The sequence below is a fragment of the Esox lucius genome, chromosome 14 (assembly GCF_011004845.1).
Source record: "Esox lucius isolate fEsoLuc1 chromosome 14, fEsoLuc1.pri, whole genome shotgun sequence".
Taxonomy (NCBI): Eukaryota; Metazoa; Chordata; class Actinopteri; order Esociformes; family Esocidae; genus Esox; species Esox lucius.
Window position 1 is genome coordinate 1,576,620 of NC_047582.1, and position 24,777 is coordinate 1,601,396.

Genomic DNA, 24,777 nt, shown 5'->3' on the forward strand with positions numbered 1-24,777 from the left:
ATTGTGATCTTTATGCGCGCAAACGTGGATGCGCATAACCAGTTCAGTCACTGATGAAGCGCTAGTTTAATTGGTAAAACAGAGTGTATCAACGATAATATTAGCCAATCCTTTTAAACGTGATTTAGTTATCTATTCGTCGCATCTTTCTCAGAACAATGATAGGATAGACCTACCTTGTGTTATATATTTTTCCATGACTGTAATATGCCATTTTGTAGAGGACTACAAGATAACGTCCTACCTGCTTGATTGTTTTGAATTCAATGACCAGCACACTGCCGATAATTTAGCAGTGGAACTAGTCAGAATTGCAAAAGAATGGAAGGTCAGAGTGGCGAGTTGTCTCAGTGACAATGCAAGCAAATACAAATACCATGGGCACTCCATCCATGTCTGGGACATACCATTAACCTGGTAGTTAATGATGCTCTGGCAGAAATTAAAACAACTGTGGACAAAGTGAGTTTTTCCACAGAAGCAAAGCAGCTGCAGAGAAACTGAAGGCAACACAATGCCAAATGGGGATGCCAGAGCTGTGTCCAAAGCAAGATTGCCCCACCAGGTGGAATTCAACCTACTACATCTTGAAGCGATTTCTTGAATCTAAAGATGCAGTCATTTCCACACTGGCCTTAATGAATTCATCACTTGACACTCTGACCCCAAAGAATGGGATGTTGTACAGGAAGCATGCCAGGTTTTACAACAATTTTAATATATATATATATTCTTATTTTAGTGGCATAGTATGATATCTGATAACACTTATTTCTCTCTCTTGCAGCTATGTAACAGCATCTAAAGTCGTCATTCTTGCCAAGGGTCTGCGGCGAGGCATTGCTTACTTCAAGAGAACCACAACAACCATTGAACAAATAAAAATTGTGAAGTCTCTCTGTGCATCAATGGCACAGGTTCCACAGGATGGAATACAGCCACCTCTATAAGAGGCAGCAGCACTGGACTCCAGATTAAAAAAGAAAGCCTTTGTTGAGGTTTAGAGCTGCTGGCGAGGCCTTAGAGCGCATTGCTGTAGCAGCAGGGACAGTCAACCTCTGCAACCAGCAGTCAGATGCAGATCAGAGAGCAGAGGCCACAGTGGATCCAGAGGAGAGGTCTACAATTTGGAGCATGTTTGATGAAAAGGCAGCAGGAGGTATTGCAAGAAGAAATCCTTGAAATCCTTGCAATACCATCATAGAGGTGAGGTCTTATCTGGAGGATCCCCTGTTTCAGAGATAAGGAGACCCCCTTGAGTGGTGGGAAAGTCAGGCTTTAGTTAACCCCAGGCTATCCAGAGTCATGACCCAGATATTGTACACTGTGGCAACATCAATTGCATCTGAGAGTGTTTACCAAAATGGGACAAATTATAACCGAAAGGAGGAAAGGAGGAGCTTTTTTAACACTAATCTTCCTTGAAGAAGGATCTCATTATCCAACTACTTTGTGACATACTGGATAAGAATAGGATAAGAATAAAATTAGTCAGTCAATGTTTCCTTTAACCATTTTACATTATTAGTTAATGTGTGTAACAATGTTTTGTTATTGTATTATATTGTGATCTATTCTACTGTTACAATATAAAAAAAAATTCAACCCAATGAAGAGTTATTGCATTCTTACAAGATTTTGCATTTATTTTTTTGATACATGGAACCTGCTAGGATTAAAATGCATCATTTTCAGTGAAAGATAAATTAACAAACAAGATTGTTACTTTACAAAGCTTTACGAAGGCCAGTACATGTTATTATGGCCGTTAGATAATTTGGGCTGATTAGAAACATTTGCATAACCATATTTGCAATAAAGTGCAAATTTAAAAAAATACTGAACGAAGAGCAGTTTTGAGAGCCAAATGATCCATCTCTTAAGAGAATTGGTCCAAGTGAATTGGCCAGATCAATAAAAATAGTAACATTTCCCATCACTATATTGCACTAATGGCCAATGATAGCTCGATTACGTTGTGTAGGGCCCAGGCTTTTAACCTTTTCATGCGTGAGTTTCAAATATTCCTTACCGACCCCCAGCGTGAGTTTTTTTGTGCGTGACTTCAGTACTCACTACAGCATTTGAACTCACTCCAGCATTTGAATAGTCACCTCGCCAGGTAAGGAACACTAAATACATTGAATTGCAAGCTTCTCTCGTTGACTCGAATTCTAAGAGCTGGAAAAGTTGGTTGACGTATAACTGTAGCTAGCTAGAAAACATCAGCTAACCGCTAGCAAATGTCAGCTAACCGCTAGCTAACAAAGCGTGATCAGTAATTCAGTGCAGTGAAAATGAATAAACTATATAAAAAGCATACAATGGGTAACGTAACTTCTAGAAGGTTTTTACAATGGTTTTGATCGGTTGTCAGCTCTTCCAGGAAATGTTAAGATGCTCTATAGTAGTTGCTAATATAATTTGTTTTTGTTTATTAGTGTTGGCTGTCTGTTGGTACGTAAGTAACACTTCTTGTCCCAATTTGAATGCTTTCTACCTGGTTAATATCATAGTGTGGTCTTGAAACAATTACAATCAGGAAATAAAGTTATAAACACTGTTTGAGCTAAATGTGAGTAAATAACAGCGCGGTCTGACCAGCCATTGTTACGTTACTTGTAGCTAGGCATGCTAATGGTGCCTTCTAAACAAGATGTTCTAATCACACCGGTGTGATCGTACGCTTCAGGGACCATTCTAGCTTGATTACACTGGTGTGATCATACGCGTCAAACGGTTAAATTAGCCAATCAACTGCACTGTAACAAAAAGAAGACGTGTCTACCAATCATATTTGAGGTACCATGAACTGTTTCGTGAGTGCAAACACGTGTCAAGTGAGAGCAGGGGGGGTTCGAGAAGGCGCAAGTGAATTTTGAGGAGTCGGGGAGACATTCCACGCAGGAAATCTGTGCTCTCACAATCTTTATACTCTCGATCACACAGCTTATTTCTGCTCTCTCAACGGCACTCTTGGCTCTCGGCTCTCTCGACTGAATTTTTTCCTCTAGAAGTGGCACCGGTGTATGTGCGAGTTTGGTCCTCTGCACGAGCAGTTTGTTTTTCTGCTATCTCGACAAAATGTTTTCTCCTCAAAGTGGCAGTTGCATGCGTGTATGGCGTTTTAACAGTTATTCGCTATACTTGACTATCCGGAATTAACATGACAGATAAACACCATAATTTTGACTAGTCGTAATTACATTGTGAGTCAGAATTTTGATTCAAGATATCTGAAACGTCATTTTGACTAGTCAAAACTACAGTTAAAGATATCTGTAATACCAGATATCAGCAATGACCTCGCTGAAAAAGACACGACTCGTTCCACATCCCAAATGGAAATTCAAGATATCTGTAATATAGTTTTGACTAGTCAAAAGAATTGTTGCAGATATCTCAAACGTCATTATAACTATTTCGAATTGTTTTGAATGACATTCTTCATGCGAGGCATCAGATCATATTGGCCCAGCAACGCATTTCGGTGTTAGCAGGAATGGCGGTTTCAGTTGTGGATAGAATAGTAAAAAAATTTCATGAAATGGAACAAGCTTATCATCTGGGATTTTGTGGCGAACAAGAGTTTTTTTTTAAAGAAAGTGAAACTGTATTTCTTGATAAAATCAACCTCTCGTGCACTCCCTGCAGCATTAAAAACTCTGTCAAAAACTAGAACTTCGGCAGCAGTCTAAGCAGAGATGCCCAGACTTCCCTCTCCCTAGACACTTCCTCTAGCTCTTCCGGGGGGACACCGAGGCGTTCCCAGGCCAGCCGGGAGACATAGTCCCTCCAGTGTGTCCTAGGTCTTCCCCGGAGTCTGCTCCCTGTGGAACGGGCCCGGAACACCTTCCCGGGAAGGCGTCCAGGAGGCATCCGGAACAAATGCCCATGCCACCTCAGCTGACCCCTCTCGATGTGGTGGAGCAGCGGCTCTACTTTGAGCTCCTCCCGGGTGACCGAGCTTCTCACCCTAAGGGATCGCCCAGCCACCCTGCGGAGAAAGCTCATTTCAGCCGCCTGTATCCGGGATCTTGTCCTTTCGGTCATGACCCAAAGCTCATGACCATAGGTGAGAGTAGGAACGTAGATTGACCGGTAAATCGAGAGCTTCGCCTTGCGGCTCAGCACTTTCTTCACCATGACAGACCAATACATCGATCCGTGTGTCAATCTCCCGTTCCATCCTTCCCTCACTCGTGAACAAGACCCCTAGATACTTAAACACCTCCACTTGAGGCAAGGACTCTCCACCAACCTGAAGAGGGCAAGCCACCCTTTTCCGACTGAGGACCATGGCCTTGGATTTGGAGGTACTGATTTTCATCTGATCCGCTTCACACTCGGCTGCAAACCGTCCCAGTGCATGCTGAAGGTCCTGGTTTGAAGGGGCCAACATGACAACATCATCCGCAAAAAAGCAAAGACGAAATCGTCGAAAACGAAACCTGACACCCTCCGGCCCCTGGCTGCGCCTAGAAATTCTGTCCATAAAAATTACGAACAGAACCGGCGACAAAGGGCAGCCCTGCCGGAGTCCAACATGCACTGGGAACGTCTGACTTACTGCCGGCAATGCGAACCAAGCTCCTGCTTCGGTCGTACAGGGACCTGACAGCCAAAGGACCCAGGACCCCATACTCCCGAAGCACCCTCCACAGGATGCCGCGAGGGACACAATCGAATGCCTTCTCCAAATCCACAAAACACATGTGGATTGGTTGGGCAAACTCCCATGAACCCTCCATCACCCTGTAGAGGGTATAGAGCTGGTCCAGTGTTTCGTCCAGCCCGGACGAAAACCACACTGTTCCTCCTGAATCTGAGGTTCTACTATCGGCCGTACCCTGGCATAGTACCCTGGCATAGACTTTCCCGGGGAGGCTGAGAAGTGTGATCCTCCTGTAGTTGGAACACACCCTCCGGTCCCCCTTCTTAAAAAGAGGGACCACCACCCCGGTCTGCCATCCCAGAGGCACTGTCCCCAACCGCCACGCGATGCTGCAGAGGCGTGTCAACCAAGACAGTCCCACAACATCCAGAGACTTGAGGTACTCAGGGCGGATCTCATCCACCCCCGGTGCCTTGCCACTGAGGAGTTTCTTGACTACCTCAGTGACTTCATCCTGGGTGATGGACGAGTCCACCTCTGAGCCCTCAGCCTCTGCTTCCTCAATGGAAGACGTGACAGCGGGATTGAGGAGATCCTTGAAGTACTCCTTCCACCGCCCGACGACATCCCCAGTTGAGGTCAACAGCTGCCCACCTCCACTGTAAACAGCGTTGGTAGGGCACTCTTTCCCTCTCCTGAGGCGCCGGACGGTTTGCCACAATCTCTTCAAGGCCAGTCCTTCTCCATGGCCTCACCAAACTCCTCCCAGGCCCGAGTTTTTGCCTCCACAACCACCCGGGCTGCAGTCATTTGGCCTGCCGGTACCAGTCAGCTGCCTCAGGAGTCCCACAAGCCAACCAGGCCTGATAGGACTCCTTCAGCTTGAGGGCATCCCTTACTTCCGGTGTCCACCACCGGGTTCAGGGGTTGCTGCCTCGACAGGCACCGGAGACCTTACGGCCACAGGTCCTAGCGGCCGCTTCGATAATGGAGGTGGAGAACATGGTCCACTCGGACTCAATATCTCCAGCCTCCCTCGGGATCCAGTCGAAGCTCTGCCGGAGGTGGGAGTTAAAGATCTCTCTGACAGGAGACTCGGCCAGACGTTCCCAGCAGACCCTTACAGTACGCTTGGGTCTGCCGAGTCTGTCCAGCTTCCTCCCCCGCCATCGGATCCAACTCACCACCAGGTGGTGATCAGTTGACAGCTCCGCCCCTCTCTTCACCCGAGTGTCCAAGACATATGGCCGCAGGTCAGATGAAACGACAACAAAGTCGATCATCGACCTATGGCCTAAGGTGTCCTGGTGCCACGTGCACTGATGGACACCCTTATGCTTGAACATGGTGCTTGTTATGGACAAACTGTGACTAGCACAGAAGTCCAATAATTGAACACTGCTCGGGTTCAGATCAGGGGGGCTGTTCCTCCCAATCACGGCCCTCCAGGTGTCACTGTCGTTGCCCACGTGGGCTTTGAAGTCCCCCAGCAGAACGATAGTCCCCAGTCGGAGCACTTTCCAGCACCCCTCCCAGAGACTCCAAGAAGGTTGGGTACTCTGCACTGCCGTTCGGCCCGTAGGCACAAACAGCAGTGAGAGACCTATCCCCGACCCGTAGGCGCAGGGAAACGACCCTCTCGTTCACCGGGGTAAACTCCAACACATGGCGGCAGAGCTGGGGGGCTATAAGCAAACCCACACCAGCCCGGCGCCTCTCACCACTCCAGAGTGGTGAAGAGTCCATCCTCTCTCAAGGAGTGTGGTTCCAGAGCCCAAGCCGTGCGTAGAGGTGATCCCAACTATCTCTAGTCGGAACCAAGAACGATCGAGATACCTTAAATTAAGGGGGTTTTAAGATATCTTGAACTGGAATTATGACTAGTCAGAATTAAATTATAGATATCAGAATTAAATTATAGATATCCGGAAGTGTAATTACAACTAGTCATAATTCAGATGAAGATATCAACAATAGACACTGTAGATATCTCCAACTGATTTAAAGTTATCTGTAATGAGTAACCTCATAGACATGAATGGCAATAATCGTTTAAAACTGACTAGTCAAAACTGAATTACAATCTCCAACTGCCGTTTGAGTAGGCGAATTTATGTTGCAGATGTCTGTAAATAATATCCAGTCTAAATGTTTAAACGGCTTGCCATATGCACGTGAGTTTTGAGACTGATGTGACGCCATACTGTCTATTGTATTGACGATAAATGGCCCGTCCTGTCAACATTTTTTTTCAGTTCGCCTGTTTTGCTCCTGGCTGGCAATTAGTAATTGAAGATAAGCAATTAAGCTTGTGGTATTTTCCCCCAACATGATTATCTGGCTCACCTGTAGCTAGAGGTTTTGCCCTTTTAGGGTAGTCTAGACATTCATACACGGTAACATAGCCAGCTAAAAAAATAACGTAACGAATATACAGTGCTGGCTAACTTGGCTGTTTGCAAGCCAACATTACTACTGTAGATAGTAAGCCAGCTAGCAGATTCGAAAAATGAGTTGTTGAACAGTTTACATTCTTGTTAGCTAGCTATCCGGGCCGAGCAACAAAAGTTGGCTTAGTTTGTCAGTTTGATGTCCACATGTAATCGTATCGATTAAGTTTTAATGATGACTGGCGCAAAGTCTGTGCACAAAGAAAGTAGCGCGCCTTCGAGGGATGTGTTCGTTTGTTTTCTTAGGTGGGCTACGGATACAGGTAGCTGACTTTGGTTTCCAATAAACCCCAAAAAATTTAATTGATTGGAAATAACCAACTTATTCGATGTTGTTAATGTTATTTGGCCTGTTTATTACCATGTTTAGCAGATTGTTAACTAGGATGTGTGCATTGCAGCTAACATTTGATTATTTTTTTAGCTCATGCTAAGAAATTGAATGGAGTTAATACATAGCCCATGTAAATGTAAGGAAGGCTGCAATACAATTTTAATTTCAACTAATAACTTTATAGGCACATTAAAAGATTACATGGCTAAAATTCTTTGACATTTTCAGAATTGGATCTAAGAAGAAAGAACAGCATGTGGAAATCCCTGGACCAGAGGCTGTAGAAGTATTGAATTGCTAGCCATAACACAGCCTGGAGGTGTGTTTGGGGTCATTGACCTGTTGAAAAATAAATTATGGTCCAACTAAACGCAAACCGGATGGGATGGCATGTCGCTGCAGGATGCTGTGGTAGCCATGCTGGTTCAGTATGCCTTCAATTTTGAATAAATCGCCAACAGTGTCAACAGCAAAGCACCCCCACACCATCACACCTCCTCCTCCATGCGGCACGGTGGGAACCAGGCATGTAGAATCCATCCGTTCACCTTTTCTGCGTCGCACAAAGACATGGCGGTTGGAACCAAAGATCTCAAATTTGGACACATCAGACCAAAGCACAGATTTCCAATGGTCTAATGTTCATTCCTTGTGTTTCTTGGCCCAAACAAATCTCTGGAATGACTGACCTTAATTTGTTAAAGTAATGATGGCCACTCATTTCTCTTTACTTAGCCGATTGGTTCTTGCCATAATATGAATTCTAACAGTTGTCCAATAGGGCTGTCGTCTGTGTATCAACCTGACTTCTACACAACACAACTGATGGTCCCAACCCCATTAATAAGGGTAAAAATTCCACTAATTAACCCTGACAAGGCACACCTGTGAAGTGAAAACTATTTCAGGTGACTACCTCATGAAGCTCATTGAGAGAACACCAAGGGTTTGAAGCGCTATCAAAAAAGCAAAGGGTGGCTACTTTGAGGAATCTAAAATATAAGACGTTTTCAGTTATTTCACACTTTTTTGTTAAGTACATAATTTTGTTAAGTAAATAATGTGTTCATTCATAGTTTTGATGCCTTCAGGTAGAATCTACAATGTAAATAGTCATGAAAATACAGAAAACGCATTGAATGAGAAGGTGTTCCCAAACTTTTGGCCTGTACTGTACATGATATTATAAATAATATTGAAATGTTTAACACTCCAGCCTCTCTATAGCATCTCCAGTGAGTATAGTAAAACCAGAAAAAACGTGATTCATGGGGACCTTTTGCTGGTCCCTATGAGGCAAAAGTCAATTTCCAGCTCAGGGTTTAGGTTAAGGGTCAAGTTAACAATTCATTTTAGTTAGAATTGGGTTTTTTTCAAGGTCCAGGCCTTGTTGGTTAAGTTTATGGTTAAAGTTAGGCATTACATCTAGGTGAAGTTTAGTCATAAATGTTACTTTATTGAGGTTAAGGTTAGGTGTGGGTTAGGGTTAGATTAGGGTTAAGATTAGGGTAAAGGAGCATGGAATTTCTATTTTCTGGCCTCCCTGAGGATAGCCATACAAACTTGTGTGTGTATATACACAACTGTAAACTTAAGTTTGGAGTCACTTATAAATGTCCTTGTTTTCCATGAAACAGGAAATTTGAACAGGAAATATAGCAAAATTATTTGGAAATAGTCATAGACAAAGTTGGAATTTTAATTGAAATAATAATTGTCCTTTAAACTGTGCTTTCATCAAAGAATCCCCCATTCGCAGCAATTTCAGCCTTGCTTGTCTTTGGCAATCAAGTTATCAATTGTTGAGGTAAAGACATTTCACCCCATGCCTCCTGCAGCACCTCCTACAGGTTGGATAGGCTTGGTGGGCACTTCTTATGCATCGTCAGATCCTTTTGCTCCCACAATAGTGCAATAGGGTTGAGATCTGCTGACAGTGCTGGTCAGTCCATTATAGACACAAAACCAACTGACTGCTTCTTCCCTAAATAGTTCTTGCATAGTTTTGGTCATTGTCCTGTTGTAGGAGGAAATTGTTTCCAATCAAGTCCACATGGTACAGCATGGCATTTCAAAATGGCGTGATATTCTTCCTTCAAGATCACTTTTACCCAGTACAAATCTCCCACTTTAACACCACCAAAGCACCCCCAGACCATCACAATACCCCCACATTGCACACCTCCAGCATCTTTTCATTTGGTTTGCATCTCATGAATGTTCTTTGTGATCCCAACACCTCAATATTAGATTTTCTGTCCATAACACTTTTTTCAAATCTTACTCTGTCTCGTGTCTGGGTTCCTTTGCCCTTCTTAATTGTTTCTTTTTATTGGCCCCTGCTGAGATATGGCTTTTTCTTTGCAACTCTGCCTAGTAGGCCAGCATCCTGGAGTCACTTCTTCACTGTTAATGTTGAGACTGCTGTTTTGCGGGTACTACGCCATTCATTGAAGCTGTCAGTTGAGGACTGTGAGGCGTCTGTTTCTCAAACTTGACAATAATGTATTTGTCCTCTTGCTCAGTTGTGCACTTGGGCCTCCCACTCTTTCTATTCTGGTTTGAGACAGTTTGCCATGTTCTGTGAAGGAAGTAGTACACAGCGTTGTACGAGATCTTCCAATTCTTGACAATTTCCCGCATGGAATAGCCTTGTGTGTATACACACACACACACACACACACACACACACACACACACACACACACACACACACACACACACACACACACACACACACACACACACACACACACACACACACACACACACACACACACACACACACACACACACACACACACACACACACACACACACACACACACACACACATACATACACACACACACACACACACACATACATACACTCACCTAAAGGATTATTAGGAACACCTGTTAAATTTCTCATGAATGCAATTATCTAATCAACCAATTACATGGCAGTTGCTTCAATGCATTTAGGGGTGTGGTCCTGGTCAAGACAATCTCCTGAACTCCAAACTGAATGTCAGAATGGGAAAGAAAGGTGATTTAAGCAATTTTGAGCGTGGCATGTTTGTTGGTGCCAGATGGGCCGGTCTGAGTATTTCACAATCTGCTCAGTTACTGGGATTTTCATGCACAACCATTTCTAGGGTTTACAAAGAATGGTGTGAAAAGGGAAAAACATCCAGTATGCGGCAGTCCTGTGGGCGAAAATGCCTTGTTGATGCTAGAGGTCAGAGGAGAATGGGCCGACTGATTCAAGCTGATAGAAGAGCAACTTTGACTGAAATAACCACTCGTTACAACCGAGGTATGCAGCAAAGCATTTGTGAAGCCACAACACGCACAACCTTGAGGCGGATGGGTTGCAACAGCAGAAGACCCCACCGGGTACCACTCATCTCCACTACAAATAGGAAAAAGAGGCTACAATTTGCACGAGCTCACCAAAATTGGACAGTTGAAGACTGGAAGAATGTTGCCTGGTCTGATGAGTCTCGATTTCTGTTGAGACATTTAGATGGTAGAGTCAGAATTTGGCGTAAACACAATGAGAACATGGATCCATCATGCCTTCTTACCACTGTGCAGGCTGGTGGTGGTGGTGTAATGGTGTGGGGGATATTTTCTTGGCACACTTTAGGCCCCTTAGTGCCAATTGGGCATTGTTTAAATGCCACGGCCTACCTGAGCATTGTTTCTGACCATGTCCATCCCTTTATGAACACCATGTACCCATCCTCTGATGGCTACTTCCAGCAGGATAATGCACCATGTCACAAAGCTCAAATCATTTCAAATTGGTTTCTTGAACATGACAATGAGTTCACTGTACTGAAATGGCCCCCACAGTCACCAGATCTCAAACCAATAGAGCATCTTTGGGATGTGGTGGAACGGGAGCTTCGTACCCTGGATGTGCATCCCACAAATCTCCATCAACTGCAAGATGCTATCCTATCAATATGGGCCAACATTTCTAAAGAATGCTTTCAGCACCTTGTTGAATCAATGCCATGTAGAATTAAGGCAGTTCTGAAGGCGAAAGGGGGTCAAACACAGTATTAGTATGGTGTTCCTAATAATCCTTGTCGGGATGGGCTATGGGCTGGGGGTCCTTTATAAGGGCAGGCGTGCACCGATTGGCTGAGCAATGTGCATAATTTATTTTTCAGTCACGGCCGCTGATGGGGCTGGGTAAACCACTAGGAGCTAAGCCCTCTAGGGGGGGTCCGCTCCACTCATATAACTGGAGTTAAAATCCCGGTAACTAACGTTTTAGCAGCTTATTAGCCATTCATGAACTATCAATATAGGTGACGATAACTGACTTTTTCGTCAAGTGAAAAGACGAGTGTAGCCAGCAAAGTTTATGTCTATCCTTAACAAATCCTAATGCATTATTCGAAAATCCTCCAGAAATAGTTGCAATATAACAGTAAATAGTTTTAGGCTTCCTATAACGTAGCTACTGAAGGTTGTAGCCAGCAAAGTTTTTGTCTATCCTGAACAAGAATCATGTAGCCAGCAAAGTTTTTGTCTATCCTGAACAAATCCTAATGCATAATTCGTTTTGACTGTGAACAGAGTCGAACGCGGGACCTGTTGATTGGTAGTCCGGTAGCTACGCTATTTAACAAGGGGTAAGGCAGTAAGAGACATTCGCTCTTCTAGGCCGGCTCCCCTTACTCAGTCTGGCAAAAATATCCTTGGAAGGAAGCTAAATAGGAATAAATTATATCAATCAATCAAATTTATTTATAAAGCCCTTTTTTCAACAGCAGTTGTCACAAAGTGCTTTACAGAGACACCCAGCCTTAAACCCCAAGGAGCAAACAACAGTAGTGTTGGATTTCAGTGGCTAGGAAAAACTCCCTAAGAAGGTCGAATTTTAGGAAATCTGGCTAGCGTATTCATAGATGTAAGATCATAAAAATGTAAAGAATCATTAGGCAATGTCCATATTATTATGATAATTTATTCTTGTTTAGAAAAATTTGCATATCCACATGCTACGGGAGATGAGTAGGCTTACATAGCCGGTTGACTATCAGGCCCGTAGCCGAGAAAACCCTTTCAGCCGGCACAGATGTTGCCAGGAGGCACAGGTATGCTTTCGCTAGCCGTGATCATTTCCTGTACTTGGCCTTTGGCCAGATTTGTTTAGTCTATAAGAAACAATCCAACATTACTGCTACCAAGTGAGTCAATCGGTAGTAAAGATTTTCTGTAACTTTCGAATATTAGATTAACTTGTCGACAAATGCCATCAATTACTATTTGTTCTCACCCCTAGTTATGACAATACATTTCAAGTAAAGTGTTACTGTAATTTTAATGGATTTAATTACTTAATATTCATTAGATCCACATCTTTAAGGCAACTTTCTGAAACGTCTGAGTTGGTATCACATGATGTAATGTTTTTAACATAAACTGTGTGAGGACTCACCTGTCCTGTGTCTCTCAGGGTCTCTACAGCCTGTTTGTGAGTAGCTCCTTCCAGGCTCTTCCCATTGACTGCCACCACCCTGTCCCCTAGGGGTAAAGCCAGGCGGGTGAAAGCTACATACACACAGTCAGCAAGCATCAACACGCTGACAACGAGATACTGCCGCATTTTACTTTCTTTTTTTCATGGTTTGCTTGACTGAATGGGTCCACAGTGACCTAGTCTTACCCTTCTGGATCCTTCCGTCCAGTTCTGCGGCTCCTTTGGGGATGATGGCCTTCACATAAACCCCTCCGTGCCTCACACTGGTATTAACACCACCCTGAGGAGGAGAGGTCTCGTTATTCTAGTCAACCAGACAGATGTGGCCAGGGAGCATAAGGCTGTAATGGTCATGTCTACCATGGACTCACTGACTCTTGTCTGTGGGTTTGTTGTTATTATTATTAAATACTTGATCCAATTTTGTTTAGGCTAGTTGTTCTTACATTTTGAGGTTCTGTCAGCTTTAGCCAGCTGTACTAACCTTTCCAGATTAGAAGGATTGTTGTTGACATAAATCAACATGAAAGTGCTCATGAGTGACGATTAAATAATATTAATAATAATAATAATAATAATAATAATGTGTAATCATCGGTGCTTGTGTTCTCCTTTTTCTGAGATATGTAGATTCTAAAAGTCGCTACAATGCTTTCTTAAACGAAGAGCTGTCAGTGCTTGCCTTAATCCGGAAAGCATGCTTATAATCATCATGTTTAAGATGCAAGGAATCATTCAGAGGAAAAAACAGCAACACACTGCTGGTCATTTCAGCAAATCAAAGTGGTCAAGCAACCACAACAAAGAAGGCATTAGTACCATGCCGCAATCAAACTGAACTGTGTTTCTCTTGTTCCTTTGTATGGGTGGGTCATTGTAGGATCAAATTAGCTTTCTGTAACCTAAAAATTCTAGAATTCTCAGCAGTTCAAAATATATGTTTGAGAACACCAGTATGCAAAGACAAGGAGCGCAAACTAAAAATCCCACAAAGAAGCCAAGCAGCAGAGCAGAGCTTTGACAGAGTGCGGCAGAGCTTTGAAAAGTCGTGCAGCAGTTAAAGAAGTGAAAAGGACTAATGCAACAACAATACACACATACACAAGAGTCATGAGATAAGAAAAAAAACTGAAATTAATAAATTAAAAAGAAACAAGAACGAGTGAAAACCTTTCCGAACAGTACCGTGACACTTATGCCCAGGCTGCTGTCCTTTTTAGACAGCTCAACGTCAAATAGATCTCCTGGAGAGAGACTACTGACCCCTGGGATATTACCACTTAACCCTCCCATGATGCCGTTGGGGAGAGGAGGAGGAGGAGTTAGCTCCTGCAAACAGAGAACATGGCAGTGAATGGACTGTGGTTACCAGGCAACAGACATGCAGGGAGACTATGGGGAAAGAGGACAACAGGAAGTCATTATAGATATGGTGGAAGTGAACGAGAAGCGTAAAATACAAAAAGCGATCAGAGGATGACATGCAGCCACAATAAAACACTGCATTGCATTCACTGACATTCTAAATGCAATGATATGTAGCCGGACAATGATTAAACAGACAGGCAATTAGTTGGTAAAGAACAGCAGGCATTTGAGAGGTTGTTAACTGTGCCTCTTTGCAGTGGTTTGGTGGTGACTACAGAACTGCATAGTTTACCTGGAGGACACCTACAAAAATATGAGACACTATTAGGGACTGCTTCTTGGGTCGTTTTCCAATAGCACACAAGATGTTCTTCACATTTTCTGCTGTAAACATTCATCTTGAATGTGTGTAGCCTAAGGACTTCCAGCCGTGAAAATAGCAGCAAAATATATGTTTTGCTTTTAAAGTATAGAAACAACTTTTCAGGAATTGAAAGTTCAACAAATTAGCAGGACAAAGCAATGGCACAGAATAAATTGGAGGCAACTGCGGACCTCCTGTTAAACATTTGTCAGTAAAGACGCCGGCACCTACCTTTTTAAGCCTTTGTTTCTCTTGGCTACTAGAGTATGTCTCTTCGTCCATATCAGAGTCTCCTCTATCCGAGTAATCTGGATCTTTAGGGAACCCTGGAATCTTAGCTTTCCTGGTTTTGGGTGGTAATGCAGGTGGAACTGCTTCAACAGGGGTGATGTTAATGGTGCGATCCTGGTGATGGAGTATGGACAGGGGTACTGCGGCAGCTTTCGTGGGCTGGGTGCGTTGGGGGTGAGTGCCATTGACTGGGACCTGAAGGGGAGCCTTGACGTTCTCCATCCTGGAGTCCTGAGAGCTCAGGCTGCCATGGCTTTGAACAGGGGAGACGGACGAGAGGGTAGTGGATGTGGTGGTTGCAGGGAGAGGAGGACTGTGGGAAACTGTTTCCGCCTCCTGTTCCTCAGATGAAGACTCGATGTCCAGGTCTGGTGCTTTCTGGCTGATGACCTTCAAGGGAGCTTGAGGTGTACATGGAGCAAACCTTGATGGAGAATCTACAGGAGAATATTATTATTAAAGAAAAAAATATAATAGGTACTAAATGCAATATAAACTGTAAGAGCATCAATGAAATTGCATTCCATATTTATTTTTGGACAGTTCCACAAGTTTTGTTTTGGCTCTGTACTCCAGCACACTGGATTCAAATTAAAACCATAGCCAAGACTTGCAGCTTTAATTTGAGGGGATTGGCATCCATCTTGTTTACAAATATCTTATCACAAACAATGACCCCAAACCTAATGATAAAACAATTAAGGAGTTTTTCAGGCCCAAATGGCGGAATGCTCTTGACTGGCAATCACCCAGCCTGAATCCAAGCATGTGTTTCACTTGCTGAAGCCAAGACTGAAGGCAAAAATGCCCTGGCTGTAGCACAGGCCTGGCAGAGCATCATCAGGGAAGATGCCCACTGTCTGGTCATGTCGATGGTCAGGCAGTCCCTGGCAGTCATCTAATGCGAATATTTGCAACCAAGTAGTATGTCAACTTTAAGATGATGTTAACTTGTATAAAAAGGACTAATTCCTATACAGGTCCCGTTTCATGGATGTAAATACCATTCAATTAAAGCGGAGAGCCTGCACTTAGTCATTGTTGCAGTGTAAATCCAATGTGCTTCCCACAAATCTCCATCAACTGCAAGATGCTATCCTATCAATATGGGCCAACATTTCTAAAGAATGCTTTCAGCACCTTGTTAAATCAATGCCACGTAGAATTAAGGCAGTTCTGAAGGCGAAAGGGGGTCAAACATAGTATTAGTATGGTGTTCCTAATAATCCTTTAGGTGAGTGTACGTTGTCAAATATGTTTAAACTTAAATAGATTACCTATACAAGTAGTTATGTCTCTTTGTATACATTTTTCCTGTTATTGACGTAATGCGCGTCATTGACAAAATGTGCATGTGCAACCAGATGTTCGAATAGTTCGAATATTATGTGCTTTTTTAGAGGGAATATTCGAATGTCATTTTTGAGCAATTTTGACAGCCCTAGTCCAAATACTTATGGGCTGCACTGCACTGTAATGGTTGTCAGCTTGTTGTTGGAATAGCCAACAATATGCTTCACCTACAGATTCTTTAGTGCCCTTCAATGACTTTAAAACTCTGTCGAATTACTCTATACAGCAGGAGCATAAATGTTTTCAGTAGGGCATCATTGAAGGGGAATGATTACGAATATAAAAAATGTGTCACAGTTAATAAATCGCTGAAAGTTAATGTTGGACTGTCTCTCTATGCATGTAACTACCTCAGAAGGAGTGAGCTACCCCCAAGTGCAGCGTCATCTAGTTGTATTCTTCTCCCATCATAAAAGCAATTTGATAGATGATTATTTCACATAGTTCTACATGAAAAAATCATGTTCTGTCAAAGCGATAACACACAATTGGGGAACTCCAAATCGATTGTAGTACATACCTTATACATTTTATGTGACAAATGACTTTCGCAGGTTTTAAAGTAGATTTCTTTTTACATATCCTCCATAGCTGGCTCCTGGGATGAATGCACAAGCTAACGAGCAGTCTTTGGAGCTGTTAGAAAAGGTCCATGTAAAAACCTGACCCTGCTCTCGCTGAGTGAGACAGTCACGTGCATAGAGAAACTCTCAACAATTGCTCTATGGTATTTATGAACTTAGACATTTGTCTTTATTCCCCTTAAAGTTGTTGTTGTGTTGATAGTATTGCATGTTTGCGTGTGTAATGATGCACCGGTTACTGCCTTCTTAGCCAGGTCTCCCTTGGAAACGAGATACTATGCCTATATAGGCTTTTATTCCTGGTTACATCAACAACAAAAAAAAATTTTAATAGGTAAAGTGGGATCTTGTCCATCCTATCAGACAATCAGGGCCGTGTATATAAGATCTTCAAAAAAATTCTAAACATCCACACAATAAGTCTGAGCATTTCAAGAGACAAAGGAGGATAAAGAAAATAAAGACCACATTTTTTTTATCTTTAACTAAACAGACAGGAATTTCTTAGACCTGGAGTGATTTCAAAATAAAAGACTACATGGGGAATAAGAAATAGGGTAAAACTAATTTTAAAACATGTCAGAGATGCATACAGCCGCTAGTAAACATTTATAAACCTACTTTCTATTTAAATGAATTAAACCATATTTCTGAAAAATAAGCTAACGAAGAGTGGTAACCCTTCTCTGTAAAGGCATTATAATTACTTAACATTTCACACATAATGCAATCTAATATTACTGCTCAGAATATTCATAACTCTATGGCTACCTTCATATAATCTCTCTCTGGGCTGAGACACAACTAGTGTGATGTCATCAGGGGTGCTCAGCAAGACCTCGATAGCAGCCTGATGGGAAAGGCCTTCTAGGTTCACCTCATTCACAGAGATGAGACGATCTCCTATGGATCACAGTGCATACCATCAGACACAATGCAAACACGGGGTCATCTAGGAATTCACTCCTACATTTTTTTTTCAGGGATGTTATAAGGGCCATATAATTAATCATATTATTCTAACAATGTCATTACCATAAATGTATGTTCTATAATATGCAGAAATTTACGTCGGACATCACTCTCTATAAGAATGTTATAGGGATCAGCAGAATCAATTCAGATTTTGAGTGGTACGCATTGTTATGTTTAGATTTATTTTTTAAGTGTGACTAAGATTCACATTCTCATTTTTCACTTTACCGTCTCTGGGATTTTAATCCGGCAACCTTGCTGCTACTGGTCAACGGTCTAACCACTAGGCTACCAGCCAACCAGCATTGTCACCGTAACATATCTCACTGACCCGGCTTGAGGATGCCATTGACGTCAGCAGGACCCCCAGGAGTGATGGAGCTGATGAAAGTCCCTAGATCCACACGACCGGAGTTCTCCCCTCCAACTATCTGAAACCCTGAAGAGAGAAAGAGAGACAATGTTACTGACATGTATGTATACCATTGCTCTGGAAAGCTCTCTAATAATATGCCAGATCGAAAGACCTAAAAAAAACATAAAATTGTTGTCATCATAAGCACTAACTCATATAGCAGTCCATTATACCTATACCATAAAGAAAGTTAGCAGCACTAGCTTATGACATTTTCATAGAGTATAGGACATCTGCTCTAGGTCTGATGACTCTTCTGAAAGTCCTGGGACAGACCATAAACATTTATTGGTGTCTCAGTGCATCTGTAACAACTTGACAGGCTATAGTCCTGCTTCAGCAAAATTAACAGTCTTTGAATCTGTGAAACCGATCCTGATGATTGGAGCTGCAACAGAATAAAACAGGAACTTACCCAGACCGTACTTCACATCCTTCTTTAGATTCACCGTAGTAATCTCCCTCTCTGGGGATGGCAAGGCATTCAGCTTCTTTTTCAAGGAGTCTGGGTAAAACACCAAGAGGTGTTTAGAGCTAAACTGGGAATCTTCTCATGTCCGAACTTTTTCCATCTTTAATGTGACCTATACCTATTTTATCTTTGTCTCATTCTTTTACATCACAAGAACCTGGCATTTTAACAGGGGTGTGTAGACTTTTTATATCCACTGTATGTCATACATTTTTGGCAAGCAAATGTATTTCATATTTAAGAGTGCATTTGTGTAATTCTATCAAATCAAACTGAAGGTTGTACATTTACAGATAATATTGCGTAAGAAATAAAAAGGTTTGTGTAGGAAACCCAGAAGCCTGCACACAACACTGCACCAGGAGTAGTCATCCGGCCACAAGGAATGCCTCAGGCACTCACCTTTAGTAATTTTTCTTATTTAATGAGAAATGCGGGTTAACACTTTTGCCCCAAATTCTTCAATTTTGCCATCTCTGGGTTGTGATGCAGCAAACTTTCAGACAGTGACATATTTTAACTGGCGCTACATATTTGATTTACTATTCCAGAAGACCAGGTGTATTGAATTTGGTCCATCGCGGAACTGATCAATGAGCTCAGTTGGTTGGGTGCATAGTTTGGCAGTATCTACTGCACTACAGGGCCATGGTGGCCCAACCTGCTTCTCAAAAAAAATCACTAACTAAAAACATGAGCAGTATCTCTGGGCGGTCACTTAAAATGCAGATTATACTTCCCCTCTGCCAACTGGTAGATACAAAACATGGCAGGCTTTATATATGAAATAGTAAAGCTAGGCAAATCCATTTTGCAGTGGTTAAACAGGCTTTGGCATATCCATATATCACGGTCACCCCACACAGTCCCAAAATAAGCAGTGTGTGTGTCAGGGAACCAGCTAGGATAAATGGGAAGGGCAATAGCACATTTTGGTGCCAAGCATGCAGCTATTAAACCCGTGGTGCATTCAAAATGGCACACTTGTTCTCATAGTGAAACCAGATGAGAGACCAGTGAAACCTACCATTAACACTATTTAAGGAGGCAGGTGTTGAGGACACCCCAGAGCTGTGCATGCTCACGCCTGGAGAGAGGAAAAAAAGACACCATTAGATGTCTACTAGCTTACACATGGGCAGAACAACGTTTTGTGTCAAAGTAAGCAGCCAAGGGAAAACTTAAAGAACCTGACCTACGATGTAGGCATGTCCCGTCTCCTCAATGGAGGAAGAATCTGACTCTTTCTGGAACCTCTTCAGACTCCAAATGGGGCTGTGGCTACCTTGGGACACTGAGGAGCCCAGCGCCCTAAAGAGGAAGAAGAGTGAATAGATGAACACACAGAGAGAAAGAGATAGTCGGAGAAAGACAGACATAAAAGGACAGAGAGAAACACACAAAAAGAGAAAGAGAGAGGAAGTAAAAACTGGCCCAATTAACAACTCTTACAGAGCATAACCAAAGCAAAGTATGTTATTTTTTTATCCTTCAATCTGGGTGGATACAGCAGAATTTTCCATGTAGGGGTAAACTGGCGCAGCCCAAATTATGTCTTCTGATGTTTGTGTGTAGCTGTGTGGAACAGCCCAAAATACACTGGTGTTAAGAGTCTTAGGGAAAAAACTCTTGAAATCAGGCAAGCAAAGCAAATAAATGAACAGACAGACTCCTAAATATGTCAAAATCCACCACAAATTAATAACATGCAATAGAAACATGTCTGTTCTGTTCCAACTAGCTCATGAGTAAAGCTTTTTTCTGAGGTATGCAGGATATCTTCCCTTTCCAGAAAGCCCCACCCAAAATCTGTTAGGCGGAAGAGATGACAGGGAAGAACACGAAAACAGAGTGTAGTGTCAGCAATGAGCCGTGCATCTCCTCTCCTACTCCTATCCTCCACCCCTAGAGGGCTAATTACAAGTATGGAGGGAGTGAAAAATCTCTCTTTCTGGCTGACAAACTGATCTACAGGCTTAGGTATATTAAGCATTAATAACTAAGGTACCCTTTGCTTGTCTCCAAGGGGAATTTGGTCAGAACTCCAGAGCGGCTACCTTCTGCAGTAATAACCATCTCTATTCAAAAGGTCCTACAGAGTACCGTAATATGAGCCAAAGATGCTGCTCTGAATGAAGTACAGGCTGGGAAGGCAGCAACCCATGCAAAAATCAAAAACGGACAGGCTTACGGGTCCTGCTGGTGTGCGACGGAAATGGAGTCAGTGTCCGAGCTGGCGTGGTCGTGCGATGATAGAAGCTGTCCGTGGCCGTGGTTCAGAGAAGACTGGCTGCTGAAGGGGACTGGCCTGTGCTCTGGAGACTCAGGAACCTAAATGGACAGAAGAAGGGACACTTAACGTCAACATAATTTAACATGATTTATTTTAGTTACTAAATATGCAAATACAATACCTTAATTACATAAATAAGCTGTTTTTAAAAATTACGTTTTAAGCTACTACAAAAGCACACAATGTACATGAAAGCACAAAATGTACTAGACAAATACTGGACACCAAATGAGTTGTTGTTTGGTACAGTTACGAGCCACAAACATGCCTGGAATTTACAAACAACCAATAGAACATTCAACTATGTTGAAAAACAGTCCAGTACCTGGCCCAGGTTGTGGTGTGAGCGGCTAGTCATCAGCCGGGTATTGGACAGGTGATGGGGTCCGAGGCCCGAATTAAGCCCAGGAAAGGGCACCTCGTCTTGGGTGTTGAGCCGCCCCCCCGGGGCCTTGTAGAGAGCAACCTATGGTAGACATTTATAATTTTTTTAAACTAGATACTTGACAAGATACAAAATATGAGTGACCGAAAGCAGTCCATCAGTCAACACATGGACCAAATCCAGACACGTATGGAATCCGACATTCTGCTATTTCAGCAATAAACTCTCCTCCATCTTTCACCACGTTACTGTCCAACAAAGCATAAAATGATATACATGTTAAGAAATCAGACAAAGAGAACTACACAATGGATTTTAAACATTTACCTCAGAGTAAGAGATCCTCTTTAGGAGGTCTGGGTCTGAGGGCGCGGAACGGGCTGAGAAACTGGGGGCCAGGCTAGCAGAACTTACTGCCCTCCCCATCCCCTCCATCCCACCAGTACCCATAGAGTATTGTAGCATGCTCAGTGGAGAGTTCTCTGTGGAACAAGGAAAGTAACAATGTTATATCAAACTTTGTTATATCAATAATGAAATCTCTATTTAAAATCATTGGTATCTTTGGTTTGCAGAAGATACCAATGTCTCTCGACATGTTCAGTACATACTGTAGGTCTAACTCTAAAATGTGTGGCAGATAACCTAGTGGCCATAATATTTAGCCGGTAAACGAAGGTCCCTGTCAACAAGAAAGGTTGCTGTCAACAAGATAACAAATAATAATGCTGTTTTGCACTTGAGCAAGGAACCATAGTGGCTCTGGAAGGGAGCCTCTAAAAAAATAACTGCAATGATAAAGAGATTCAATAGTTAACTGGTTAGAGGTAATCACTAGTGTAAAACTTCCTCTTTACGAAAAAGACGCCACGAAAAGGGGTTTAAAGTACAAAAGATAATTCTGTTTATGCTGAGAAAACAGGACAAACTATTAGGTAGACATTCTGTAGTTTGTTCCTCATCTCTCTGTCTTACCCAAGTCCCACAGCTCCTGGTTGTTCTGTCTAGCTTTCATCTGGAGGTGGAATTTGTGCTGAGCAGAACAGAGGTTTAACAGGTACTGACAGGTCTTGTTGCTGTCTGTCTGGAACAGGTGTTTTATCCCATCCGATGTGTTCTGAAGGCAGATCTTCTTCTTCTGCAAAGAAAAATGGGAAGATAGTTCCATTTACTTTTTGTATGTTAATATCTAAGTCAGTTAGTAGATGCTCATATCTATTTATATCGATATTTTCCTGTAGTTCAAAGCATTAAATACATTTATTAAGACGAATATCATGTTAGGATTAGGGACACCCTAACCCTCTTTTAACTCAAGTACTACTAAGGTACTTGGATTACAAATGTAAGCCGAAGATCTTCAAAAGAGACAGAGTACTTACTGTAAACGAGATCTTCTTGGTTTCTCTCCAGGGAAACCTTAGTACAGGAGTTCTGTTTCCATTCAGGACCTCAAAGATGTGCACACCCTTGGAGTAGACCCCTAGCATGATGCCTGTCTGAGACCTTTTCTCAGGCAGGACACGATGGAAGTGAACCCCATACTCAGTCAGCCTCTGGCTCGCCTTCAGAAAAAAAACACATGAGAACAAAAACTTTACTTCAGCCAGGGACTACACTCGAAAAGGCACACAAAATGCAAGCTGACAGTCTTACTTCACAAACTAAGCCTTGTTCCCCACACAGACAGATAATAGGCAGATTAACTATTTTTTTAATGAAATTGGCAAAACAACACAAAGCAGATCCAGGATCAGGTTAACGCATCCTATCTAGGCCATTACCTTAAGGAACTCAAACTCGGTTTCGGCCTCTGTTGCGCCGTAGTAAGTACTGTGGAGTTTGGGCAGTTCTTCCTTGATGGAGCTCTGGTCGAGTTTATCCAGGACAGAGGCAGACAAGTAATGTTCAAGCCTGAAGTATGTCTTTCCATGGAGCTAAAACAGACAAGGAGATTACATACAGCTAATACATAGACTGTGAAAAAGGTGAAAAAAAGGTGAACAAAAAGGTGAAAAAAAGGTGAACAAAAAGGTGCAGTGGTCCCTTAATTGTTCCCGGAGCTGTAGTCTACTACTGGACTAAAAAGCATGTTTCAATGAAGTGGCAATTGTAAGGATCTTTTAGTCTAGAAATAAGCTTAACATTGGCCAGAGACACCACCAGGTAATGTGGACAGGGATTTTCCTAGATATAAAACTCAAAGGCGGCTGCCTTCCCATAGCATAATTTTGCGCTCATACACTAAATAGCCTACCAGCGATAGACTAAAATGACTGGTATAAAGTGTATCACAGAGGGTGTCCGTTAGAGCGTGGGGTAGCGGGTTTTGGGGTACCACCTTTGGCTAACTTTCAGCTAGGAAATACCCTGTTTGATATGGTTACATACAACTATTAATACAGTAGTTAAAGTATAGTGTTTTACAACTTGATGTTATGGTAGACGTATCATCAACCTGAAAGAAGGACCACTAGAAATGAATCCATGGATGAGTTTTCTTCAACAGCAATTACACAGTGTATATCTAGCTACAGTCAGTGAAAGTAATTGGGCATGTGTGCATTCTTCTCTTCAATTCTACTGAAATCAGCTCAGTATCCGGTTTGTTGTTACTTTAAGGTAACACCCCATAATTTTTTCCAGACTCCATAAGCGGAGCCGGCTTAGAAGAGTAAATGTCTCTTACTGATTGACTGACTACCCCTTATTAAATAGCGTAGTGGTTAGCGAAGCGGACTTGTGAACTATAGGTCCCGAGTTAGTATCTTCTCACAAGTGAAGCAAAGTATGCATTGTGAATTATTACGTATTGACGAAAACTTTGCTGGCTAAAACCGAAACCTGAAACTGTATACGGTTATATTGTGACTGTTTCTGGCACGGAAGAGTTAATCTTCAGTCTCGCTAGCAATTGCTCAATTCTTATGATTATTCCTAGGAAGTTAGTAGATACTAGTAAGCCTATGACTGGCTAATAAGCTGTTAAAACAGCCGGTGGCAAAAGCAACACAGTTCATAGCCGCTATTTGTGGTGGAGGTAAACTTTACATTAAGAAACGTTAGTCAGTTTAACACAATCCTTAATGGAGTCTAGCGACTGCTAAAATGTGTAATGCCGTGGCGGTTAAAGACAGTGCCTCTCATGTGGAAGACCTAAGTTCCAATCTATTGAGAGCAACGACATTTATTAATTATTTCTGGTAGATTCCACAATTCTCTAGTCTTTTCACTTGATGAAAAAGTTATCATTGCCTTTATTGATAGTTATTGTATAAATCTCATTCACGAATTAAAGAAAAAAGTATGTTGTTTTTCTATGAAAGAAAAAAAAGATGTTCTTATGCCATGAAATAGCTTTGTCAGATTAGCAATTGCTCAATTCTTATGACTA

At 42.4% G+C, this 24,777-nt stretch overlaps 1 protein-coding gene across 7 annotated transcripts in view; it reads right to left on the reverse strand.

Annotated features, from left to right (window-relative positions):
- The window catches only part of ptpn13 (protein tyrosine phosphatase non-receptor type 13), a 151,613-nt gene that overhangs the window by 39,981 nt on the left and 86,855 nt on the right, over positions 1-24,777 (reverse strand). The window contains exons 15-29 of one of the 7 annotated variants that reach the window (XM_034296911.1): positions 23,168-23,320; positions 22,766-22,948; positions 22,359-22,521; positions 21,711-21,865; positions 21,324-21,464; positions 20,897-21,036; positions 19,901-20,016; positions 19,733-19,792; positions 18,649-18,738; positions 18,150-18,257; positions 17,615-17,746; positions 14,847-15,343; positions 14,147-14,212; positions 13,070-13,163; positions 12,842-12,954 (exon numbers count right to left, since the gene is read on the reverse strand). In XM_034296911.1, coding sequence (XP_034152802.1) covers positions 12,842-12,954; positions 13,070-13,163; positions 14,147-14,212; positions 14,847-15,343; positions 17,615-17,746; positions 18,150-18,257; positions 18,649-18,738; positions 19,733-19,792; positions 19,901-20,016; positions 20,897-21,036; positions 21,324-21,464; positions 21,711-21,865; positions 22,359-22,521; positions 22,766-22,948; positions 23,168-23,320 — 2,211 coding nt within the window. Of the gene's footprint in view, positions 1-12,841; positions 12,955-13,069; positions 13,164-14,053; positions 14,213-14,846; positions 15,344-17,614; positions 17,747-18,149; positions 18,258-18,648; positions 18,739-19,732; positions 19,793-19,900; positions 20,017-20,896; positions 21,037-21,323; positions 21,465-21,710; positions 21,866-22,358; positions 22,522-22,765; positions 22,949-23,167; positions 23,321-24,777 lie in introns of all 7 variants that reach the window. The other 6 variants (XM_034296908.1, XM_034296907.1, XM_034296910.1 and 3 more) reach the window with 6 other exon arrangements.